Source organism: Mus pahari, chromosome 12, assembly GCF_900095145.1.
Source record: "Mus pahari chromosome 12, PAHARI_EIJ_v1.1, whole genome shotgun sequence".
Classification (NCBI taxonomy): domain Eukaryota; kingdom Metazoa; phylum Chordata; class Mammalia; order Rodentia; family Muridae; genus Mus; species Mus pahari.
Window position 1 is genome coordinate 27,376,305 of NC_034601.1, and position 11,619 is coordinate 27,387,923.

Genomic DNA, 11,619 nt, shown 5'->3' on the forward strand with positions numbered 1-11,619 from the left:
AACCGTCCTTGTCTACTTGATCTTCTTTTCTATTCAGTCCTAAAAAGAACTGTGGGTTAGAGGCAGGCAGCAGGCAGGCAGGCAGAGTGCATGGTACAATTGCTCGGTTGTAATTGGCCTGTGATTGGGGTTTATGTCTTCCCCAACTACCAGATACACAACAAAAATAATTTTTTTAGCTTGGGAGTTAGCTCATTTGTAGAGTGTTTGCTTGGCATTCAAGAAGTTCTGGGCTAAATCCCCAACACTGAGTAAAAACCAGACTAAATGGCACCTGCTTGTAACCATAGCTTAGGAGGTAGAGCTGTGAGGAGCTGAAGTTCATGGTAAATTGAAGCCATACTGGGGTACAACCAGAATATTTTTTAAAAGAGAGAACTTTATAGATTGGCATTATTATTTTGCCTATGAGGAAACTAGAGCATGGCCATTTTTTCCTAAGTTATATAGCAGTTAAAAAGCAGATATAGGGACTGGAGAGTTGGCTCAGCGGTTAGGAGTACTGACTGCTCTTCAAAAGGACCCTGGTTCAATTCCCAGCATCCACATGGCAGCTCACAACTGTCTCCAAGATCTGACAACCACATGTAGACATCTGTGCAGGCAAAAAAAAAAAGCAATGTTCATAAAATAAATAATTAAAAAAGCAGATGCAGTCTAATAAAGCTCATATTTCCAAATATAGATTTTCCTATATTTTCTCAGGAAAGTGAATTACCTTGAAATATTTTCAAGAACTAAGGCTGAAAGTATAGCTAAGTAGTAGAATATATGAGTAACATGCATGGTACCTGAGTTTTAAGGTGTAACACTGAAATGTAACTGAAATAAACAATTGTGTATAAACACAATTCTTTTAAATAGTTACCTGCCTTATCACTAAAGGCATCCTCAGTATATGTAGAACTGTTTTTCTTTCATTTTTGAGCCATTTATATTTGATTAGTTAGAGTTTGCAATAAATAACTCTTGGGCAAAAAAGCTCATCAATCTTTGGGAAGTATTAGTGCTGAGCCTTGTTGGGAGTACTATCAGCACATGCCATGCTACTCAGATGCTCATTAGCTTTTTGTTTTTGAGATACCATTGCTGTGTAGCCTAGGCTGGCCATGAATTCATGATCTTACTGTGAATTAGGATTCCAGGTTTGCCCATAATTTCTGGCTAAGCCATTAGTTTTAACATTAGCAACAGCAAATACACAACCTTTTAAAGAGTCCACTGCTTTGTGACTTTAGTCCCATAACTTAGGAGGCAAAGGCCAAAAAGATCTGTATGAGTTCCAGGCCAACCTGGTCTACATAGTGAGACCCTGTCTGTAAAAACCAAACCAACCAACCAACCAAACAAACAAAACCCTTAATTTTAAAAGTCCTTAAGTAAGACTCTAATATGCTTAGTCATTTGTAATTCTAATAATTTATGAGATACTAAACAAGAGGAATCACTTTAAATAGAACAAGCAAAGGGCCAGGGGTTTATTTTATTAAATCATTTATTTTAATATATATTGGTGTTTTGCCAGCATGTATGTCTATATGAGGGTGTCAGATCCCTGGGTACAGGAGTTATAGACAGTTATGAGCTGCCTTGTAGGTGTTGGGTATTGAACCCAATTCCTTTGGAAAAACAGCCAGTGCTCTTAACCACTGAACGATCTTTCAGCCTCTAGAGAGTTTCATTTTTTATTAAATTAGATGTAAATTAGAACCAGGTCATGAGGCTAGAGAGATGGCTCAGTGGTTAAGAGCAACGACTGCTCTTCCAGAGGTCCTGAGTTCAATTCCCAGCAACCACATGTTGGCTCACAACCATCTGTAATGGGATACAATGCACTCTTCTAGTGTGTCTGAAGATAGCTACAGTGTACTTATGTAAATAAACAAAATCTTAAAAAACAAAACAAAACAAGAACTAGTTTCAGATTAGTAGAATATTGTTTCTGTAAGAGTTAAGAACTTTGGAGATCATATTAATACCTTACAAAGTTTTTGCTTGTTTTTTTTTTTGTTGTTGTTGTTTGGTTGGTTTTTTGTTTTGTTTTCTTTTTGTTTTTTCAAGACAGGGTTTATCTGTGTCGCCCTAGCTGTCCTGGAACTCACTTTGTAGATCTGTAAACCAGGCTGGCCTTGAATTCATAAATCTGCCTGCCTCTGCCTCCCAAGTGTGCTATCACTGCCTGGTTATTTTTTGTTTTCTATTAACCATTCATCTCAAGTGTAATCCCAATTCTCAAGTGTAATCCTAATTCCCCATCATGGCTCAAAGTTTAATAAAAATCAACATTGAGCCAGATGAGATGTTAAACACCTTTAAGTACTCTGGAGGCAGACAAGAGGGTCTCTAATTTTCTGGGTCATTCTTTTTGTTTGTTTGGTTTTTGGTTTTGTTTTGTTTTGTTTTGTTTTTAAGATAGGGTTTCTTTGTATAACCTTGGCTGTCCTAGAACTTGCTATGTAGACTAGGCTGGCTTTGACCTCATGGTGATCTGTCTGCCTCTCCCTCCCAGGTACCGGGATTAAAGACTTTGTGCCGCCACCACCCACCTTTCCTTGATCCTTTCTTGATCACATAGCACATTCCAGGCTAGTATGTCCCAGTAAATTAATAATGCTGAAGAATTCTATAGTTGGTAGAAACTTCAATAATAGATATTTACATTCGATTTAGGGAACCATATACATATTTTCCAAAACATACACATACAAACATACATACATACATACAACAAGTGTACCTAAAACAGTACTTGTTTTTGTTTTGAGAACTGGGTCTTACTGGCTAACTTGAACTCACTGTGTAGACCAGATTGGCCTCAAACTCAGATCTGCCTGTGTCTGTCTCCCAGTGCTAAAATTAAAGGTGTGGGCCACCATGACTAGCAAGCAATTTGCCTTTTTTTTCTTAATGACTTACAGCTCTGCGTGTGCCTGTGTGAGTGAGTGAGTGAGAGTGTGTGTGTGTGTGTGTGTGTATGTGTGTGTGAGAGAGACAGAGACAGACTGTGTGTGTGTGTGTGTGTGTGTGTGTGTGACAGACAGAGACTGTGTGTGTGTGTGTGTGTGTGTGTGTGAGAGAGAGACAGAGACTCTGTGTGTGTGTGTGTGTGTGTGTGTGTGTGTGTGTGTGTGTGATGAAACCCAGGGTGTAACCATTGCTGGGTACTCTATCATCAAGTTAAATCCTAGCCCCACAGCATTTTGAGCTTATTTTTACCTATTTGTTGGCTAAGCTAATCTCAAACTCATTAGCCCCAGATATTGTTTTGACTCAGTTTATAAGTAGCAAATTGTCCCCACAAATGAATATCTTCTCCTAGCTAGTTACATCATGATTTGGGTAGATTGTTTATATGCTAACTGATAAACATTTAATAGTAGCTCCTAATTCCTTAACTAGAACTTCCCTTCCAATTCACCTTCTTCTGTTGTCTTTTCACTCATTGTAGTTAACATTGGCAAATATCTTCAGATATATAATAATTAAGACTTACCTCACAGGGGCTTTTTTTTTTTTTTTTTTTTTTTTTGGTTTTTCGAGACAGGGTTTCTCTGTACAGCCCTGGCTGTCCTGGNACTTACTCTGTAGACCAGGCTGGCCTCGAACTCAGAAATCCACCTGCCTCTGCCTCCCGAGTGCTGGGATTAAAGGCGTGCGCCACTACTTCCCGACTAAATAAACTGATTTTAAAGATAACATACCATTTAGTTTTTGGTTTTTCAAGACGGGGTCTCTTTGCATAATCCTCAGTGTCCTGAAACTCACTATGCAGACCAACCAGGCCTTAAACTTACAGAGATTCACCTGTCTTTTCTTCCTAATAACTGATAATAAAGGCATGTGCCACCACTCCCAGATCCCATTTATTTGTGTTTTTAATTTTTTTATGTGTATAAATGTTTCCCCCCTTTCATGTATGTCTGTGCATCATCTGTATACCAGGTGCCATGAAGGCCAGAATAGGCTGTTGGATCCCCTGGGAATGGAGGTAGAGATGTCTATGAGCCACCATATCAGTGCTAGGCATCAAACCTGGGGTCCTGGAAGAACAGTCAATACTCTTAACCACTGAGTCAGTTGCTCTAATAAAAGCAACTTTCAAGTTTATCATAAAGCTTTAGGCTTCTTTCACCTTCCTAGGTTAAAAAAAAAACAGAAAAAGTTTATAAAGTAAAAATTTCTACTGAGTTATTGGTGAGTAATTATATTGTTTCTTTATTGAAAAATTTGAAAATAAAAATTTTAAAAATGTATTTTCCAATGCTGGGGATCACATGCAGGACCCTGTAGACATTAGGCATATATTCTACTGCTGAACTCTATCCCTTACTGAGAATGGGATATAATTTATTTGTTTAAAATTCTTACTATATTTATCACTGTATATATGGATGTGCTCATGTCTTGGCACATTGTTGGAGGTTAGAGGACAGATTTTGGAAGTCAGTTTTCTCTTTTCACTTTGTGCATACTGGGAATCAAATTGAAGTCATCAGACTTGGCAGCAGGCATCTTTACCTACTGAGCCATCTTCTAAGACCCAGATTTTCTATGACTAGGGAGATGGTTCAATAGTCTGAGTACTAGCCACTTTTCTAGAAGACTAAACTTTTACCAGCCCTAGGGCATCCTGGGGTACTACATGCACATGGTCTGAAGAACCACAATGAGGCAAGCATTCACACACATAGAATATAAGAGTTTATATTTTAGTATATAGTATATAGAAAATTCCTTTTCTATATACTAGGATCTGTTGAGTAAATACTTTCAAGATTACACCAATGGTAGCTTCTTCCTTCATAGAATAAAATTTATTACCTATTTGTTTAAGCTTCTTTGCTATATCCTTGTGTTATAATGTATGATATAGCAATAATTATATCAATTCTACTAAGCCTATATTTTCCATGTTGTTCGTTTTGTTTTGTGTTTTGTTTTTTTGAGACAAAGTTTCTCTGTGTAGCCCTGGCTATCCTGGAACTTGTTCTATAGATCAGGCTGACCTTAAACTCAGAGACCTGTCTGTCTCTGCTTTCTGAGTGCTGGGATTAAAAGTGTGACCATGCCAGTTTTATTCCTTATCTTTAAGAATTCAGGGAGGCTGGGCATTGGAGAGATGGCTCCACAGTTAAGAGCCTGTAACTCCAGCTCTAGAGGTGTCTGTCACTTATGACCTCTGAGGGCCTTGCACTCATATATACATACTCCCACTTACATAATTAAACTAAAAATAAAATTTAGGGAGGGTTGGGGATTTAGCTCAGTGGTAGACACATTGCCACACAAATGAAAGGGCTGGGGTTCAGTTCTTTTTTTTTTTTTTTTTTTTTTTTTTTTGGTTTTTCGAGACAGGGTTTCTCTGTATAGCTCTGGCTGTCCTGGTACTCACTTGGTAGACCAGGCTGGCCTCGAACTCAGAAATCCGCCTGCCTCTGCCTCTCGAGTGCTGGGATTAAAGGCCTGCGCCACCAGGCCCAGCTTGGGGTTCAGTTCTTAGTAGCGGTCAGGGAAGAAGGAGCAAAAATTACATTTAAAAAAGCCCCAAACAACTACTGCAGCTTGGATGTAGTATGGAACAAGCTTTAATCCTAGCACATGAAGGCAGAGAGAGGCAGGTGGATCTCTGTGATTCTGGGTCAGATAGGGCTACATAGTGGGACTTTGTCTAGGGGGAGGGAAGGAAGGGAGGAGAGGGTTGGGAGGAAGGAGAGAAGGGGAGAGAGAGAGTGTGTGTGTGTCAGCTTAGTTTGTTTAAGTCAGGACAGATGGTCCAGTGGTTATGAGCACATACTGCTCTTGTAGAGGGCTCAATTTCCATTTCCAGCAACTATGCTGGGCAGTTCACAACAACCTATAATTCCAACTCCAGGAGAATCTGAGGCTTCAACTATGCATCTATCTCTCCTATACCCCATAATTTAAAAAAACAATATTTTAAAAAATTAAAGGTGTAAGGGACCTGAGATGAAAAGAGATCTTTTTTTTTACTTTTCTGTTTATTTTTTCTTTGTAAACCATTTTAGCTTTCTGTGCTAGATATTTTATTCCAGGTAATCTCTGTAGAAATCACTTACAACTTTTATCTTGATTACTGTAGTTCGTAAAAACTGTGTTTCACTTGATACACTTTGAATACATTCCCAATTAAAGGAAAACAGTGTCATAGTGATATCTTCTCACTTTCTTTTAATAGAGAAGAAGTTCGTGCTCCAATTCCTCAAAAGCAAGAAATATTGGTGGAGCCAGAGCCTTTGTTTGGGGGTAAGTTGTCTTTGCTTGCTTACCCTTATCTGACTTTGTTGTTATCTAGGATTTTAATAAAGTTAACTGAAGATACGAGGGCTTGTTCAGAGATTGTGTCTTCATTTATAGCATCAGTTTTTATCTTATATTTCTGTATTCCCTTTTGGGAAGCTATAATCCTTAATGAAGAATAATGTTGTACATTAACAATTAACAATATGTTACAGGGGGGCTGGTGAGATGGCTCAGTGGGTAAGAGCACCCGACTGTTCTTCCGAAGGTCCTGAGTTCAAATCCCAGCAACCACATGGTGGCTCACAACCATTCGTAATGAGATCTGACTCCCTTCTGGAGCATCTGAAGACAACTACAGTGTACTTACATGTAATAAACAAACAAACAATCAATATGTTACAGAAGGCCAAAAAGTAGGAAACTTTTTGAATTGCTGGGGTTGTTATTATTGTTGCTGCTGTTGTTATTGTTTTCTTAAGGGTGTCATGTAGTTTGAGCTGGCCTGGAACTCAGAGGCTGCCTGCACTACATTCTAAATTCTAGGATTGAAGACGTGCATTACTGTACCTAGCTCCCCGCCTCCCTTACTTACTCTTTGGAATTGCTGCCTCTTATGGAAACACCCCTCCCCCCCTTTTTTTTTGTTTTTTCTAGACAGGGTTTTTCTGTATAACCCTGGCTGTTGTGGAACTCTCTTTGTAGACCAGACTGGCCTCGAACTCAGAAATCTGCCTGCCTCTGCCTCCCAAGTGCTGGGACTAAAGGCATGCGCCACCACGCCCGCCTGGAAACTTCTTTTATTATATTGAAAAAAAAAAACTCTTAATTTTATGTTATATATTTTTTCTGAATATACACTTGACTAATAACTTTTTCGTTTTGTATACTTTTATCTTCTCTTGTTTTAATGTGTCCAAGTTCTGTTCCTATTTTGGACAGAGGAAAAAATAGTCTTTATTGTGTGCAAAAATCTTGTTAGTAGTCTTGGCATATTCAGAGTATGCTGAAGTATGGGGTATTTAATCAACTTTAAAGAACAGTGATAGTTTTTTTAATAAGTACCTACTTACCTGTATGAGCCAAACAGTTTAGGTTTTGCTTAAAAAATAGAGGATTGAATCTTACTGTGGTTGGGCAAACAGATGGTGAAATGTATATTTATATTGTATTGAGAACACCAGTAGAGGAAAATAGTTTGAAATAGGAAAATAAGAGATCCATTTTCAGCCGGGCGTGGTGGTGCACGCCTTTAATCCCAGAACTTGGGAGGCAGAGGCAGGCGGATTTCTGAGTTCGAGGCCAGCCTGGTCTACAGAGTGAGTTCCAGGACAGCCAGGGCTATACAGAGAAACCCTGTCTTGAACCCTCCCCCCCCCCCCAAAAAAAAAATCCATTTTAAATTTTGTAGAAACATTAGCATAGGGAAGAAAATTTAAAAATTATTTATTTACCTATTTGAGATAGGATCTCACTGTGTGTCTTTGACTCATCTGGAGCTTGTTATGTAGACCAGGCTACTCTTAAACTCGGAGATCTGCCTGCCTCTTTCTCCTTAGTTCTGGAATTAAAGGTGTACCAGGCAAGAAGGAGAAATAATTCTTTTAAAAGCTAAAATTCGTTCGATGTTAATATTTCCTCCCTAAGTAGAGGACTTGCCTAGCATGTGTTAGACATGAGATTTAATCCTAGCACTGCAGAAAGTCCATCTGTATTGAACATAGATGGGCAATTTTCTTATCTGTATTACAAAAGAACAGAACAAACATTTAGAAAGCATTTACATTGAATTAGGTATTGTAAATAATCTAGAGATAGTGTAAATGATAAAGTTCACTGAAGGATATGCTCATGTGTGCGTGTACATGCATGTGAAGGCCAGAAGCTGAGCTCCATCCTTCGTTACTCTTCTACCTTATTCATTGGGGTAGGGTTTCAGAGTCAAACCCAGAATTCTCTGATACAGTTGGTTTCCCTGGCCAGATTGCTCTGGGGAACTCCCTGTTTTTGCAGTGTTGTGTGACAAAACTTTTTCTGGGGAGGCACAACCGATATTGGGCTTACTACAGGTACAGATACCACCAAAGTTCAACTTGATGAACTAACAAGTTTTACTGGGGTTACTTACAGGAATATGGCTGAGAGGTTACTTAAAGGAAGAGAATATCTCAAAGGCAACTCATATCACCAAAGCCCCCCTAGCATGGGTGACAGCTTACAAAGCTGGGAGCCTGGAACTCACTGCACAGCCTTCAGGCAGCTCAACAGGTTGGACAGTAAGATTCAATCCACTCAGTAGGTTGGATAGTTTCCAAGTGCCTCTGTTTTAAACCTCTTCCAGGCAGCCCAACTGGATTTTGTTTCTTCAGGCAGCTGGTCTGCTCTCAGAGTCTCCTTTGTAGCCCAGCTTTTATTGCTAACTTTGACAGGAAAGGACCTAATGAATTTGGTCACTTTCCGGAAGTTTTGAGTTACTTTCCTGCTTAAGACTCTTGCTGCAGGGTGGAATGTTTTAATCTCTGAGGAAATCTATGTACCTACCACCTTCCAAGGCTGGGATTACAGATGGGTTGCCATGCCAATCAGGCAAGTACTTTTAATGCTAAGCCTCATCCTGCCCTAGCTTTTCACCTACACGTTACAGATAATGAGAGATGGGGACATACTAGACAGCTTTATGTTACAATTATAAGATAGTCAGGTTAGTTGTCTTAAAAAGAGAACAGTATTTTAGTTAATTCTTGGAGGTTTTAGTTGGTCTCTTTGCTTGTGGCAAAACTGTACACATCATAGTGAGAGCGTATGCTATAAGAAATTGCTTAGTTCTTGGCAGCCAAGAAACAGAAAAAGAAATAAAAGAAAGCAGGGTCTCACACTCCCTTCAAGGGTGTAAACCCAAATGACCAAAGCTTCTTTGTTCTCAAAGGCTCCCAGTAGTACTGTGTTGGGAACCAAGCCATTAACACAGTCACCACCCAAAATCATAGGAAGAAGCATTTCTTTCAAAACTGTTGGATAGAGATGCTGTATCCTCAATACAAAGCAAGCAGAAGAGCCAAAGTCTGTGGGACTGCCTATGACTTAGAACAATTAATTTTATTGAGATGGAGGATAAAAAGCTAACTGATCATAGATTTTGACTTACACAAACCATTTTAAAAATATTTTTCTCCTATTGTTTGTTTGTTTGTTTGATTAATTTTTTTTTCCTAAACAAGGTTTTTCTGTAGCCTTGACTGTCCCAGAACTCAGAGATCTGCCTGCCTCTGCCTCCCAAGTGCTGTGATTAAAGATGTGCACCACCACTTCCCGGCTCGTTTTTTTTTTTTTTTAAATATTAGTCGGGTGTAGGAGTGGGTATGGGTGTGGTTGTTTATGTATATGTGCGTGCAGGAGGGCAAGGAGATATCCTGAAGCTGGCATTACAAGTAAGGTGTGTATGTGTGCATGGGTGTGGGTATGTTATTCTGGAACTGACATTATAGCTTAAGATTTATTTTTTAATATTACTGTGTGTGTGTGTGTGTGTGTGTGTGTGTGTGTGTGTGTGTGTGTTGTGGTGTGGTGAATATGTACATGTGAGTTACCCAAGGTGGCTAGAATAGAAAATGGGATATCCCAGAGTTGTTATCACAGATAGGCAGGGGTGTTTGTGTGTGTGTGTTATCCTGGAGCTAGTATTGTAGGTTTGTGTGTGTGTGTGTGTGTGTGTGTATGCAAAAAGCAGTGCATTCTTAACTGTTGCACCAACTTTCCAACCTAGACTTAGCACAAATCTTTAAGGAACCACGACTAGTTGAATTTTGGTGTAGTGTCAAGAATATTCATATTTATCTAAAATGATACTGTTTCTCTCTTTACTACTATGTTTCTGTGTGGGGTTGGAATGTAATATTCTTTCTATACTTGAATTTAAGTAAAGCAATAGATTTAAAATTATTCAGATGATATGAAAATCTCAGGTGTTTTTCTCTTATGCTAGGTATTAACAGAAATTTATAAAAATATGAAACTATATTAGTTCTCTCATGAGATTGTTTTTTTCTGCTAGTCCTTGTATTCTGCTGTGATATCTAGTGCTTTCCTTATGCATCTGGATTTCTTTTAGCTTTTTATATAACTTAGTATTTTTTTACCTTAATGACTATCCTGCCTAATGAGTGGGCAGAAGGAAGATTCTAGAGAAATGGTGTTTGCTTATGGTAAATGGTTTGCAAGAGCCAGGGCCACTTGTAGTAAAAGACATGGGTTAAAAGTGTTGTAGCGGGGCCGGTGAGATGGCTCAACGGGTAAGAGCACCGACTGCTCTTCCAAAGGTCCCGAGTTCAAATCCCAGCAACCATATGGTGGCTTATATCCATCTGTAACAAGATCTGATGCCCTCTTCTGGAGTGTCTGAAGTCAGCTACAGTGTAATTACATATAATAAATAAATAAATCTTAAAAAAAAAAAAAGTGTTGTAGCTTGGGCTGGAGAGATGACTCAGCAGTTAAAGAGCACTGACCGATCCTTTAGAGGTCCTGAGTTCAATTCCCAGCAATCACATGGTGGCTCACAACCATCTGTAATGGAATCTGATGCCCTCTTCTGGTGTGTCTGAAGACAGCTATGGTGTACTCATATACATAAAATAAATAAATACATTTTTTTTTTAAGTGTTGTAGCTTGAAGAGAGTCTTAGTACAGATATAATGGGAGCAAATAGCAGATGATGAGCCCAAGAAACAGGAAGCAGGCTAGAAGGCTGGCAATATGACATGACAGTAAGAACACCAGAGTGACTGGGCATCTCCCAAAGGGACAAATGAGGGGCGATAGGAAGTGCAGGGGGCTATTAACTGGCCATCTTTGAGCAGTTTAGAAGTAGAATATTTCCCCCATTACACTACTATTCTGTGTCTAGTCATGTAACAAACTTGCTTTAACAGTTGGTAGGGTTAAAGTCTGTCAGTTGGTGAGTGGCTCAACATATAAAAGTTGCTGCCCAATGACCTGAATTTGATCCTTGGGGCCCATGATTGAAGGAGGATCAGCTACTGATAGTTGTCCTCTGACCCACACACATGGACTGTGGCAAGCTCACACACAATAATAAAAAAATAAAAAAGACCCTATCATATCACTAATTCTCAAAGGCATTCTTTGGGGGCTAGGTATGGAAGTACAGCTGTACTTCTAACACTTAGAAGGCTGAGGTACTAGATTTTGACCTGTATTTAAAAAAACAAAGGAACAACAAAGGCATTGAGCCTAAAATACTCCTGCTACAAAATATACATTTTAAATAGGATATCTTGATTAAAAATAGTTCAAAGAGTGAAAAGAATCACATTCTTCATCTTTTTTTTGGGGGGGGGGGG

The 11,619-nt window shown here is 39.0% G+C and overlaps 1 protein-coding gene across 1 annotated transcript in view; it reads left to right on the plus strand.

Annotated features, from left to right (window-relative positions):
- Positions 1 to 11,619, plus strand: part of Ubxn7 (UBX domain protein 7) — a 65,048-nt gene that overhangs the window by 27,353 nt on the left and 26,076 nt on the right. The window contains exon 3 of the mRNA XM_021209584.2: positions 6,197 to 6,264. Within this exon, the coding sequence (XP_021065243.1) occupies positions 6,197 to 6,264 (68 nt within the window). The remainder of the gene's footprint in view (positions 1 to 6,196; positions 6,265 to 11,619) is intronic.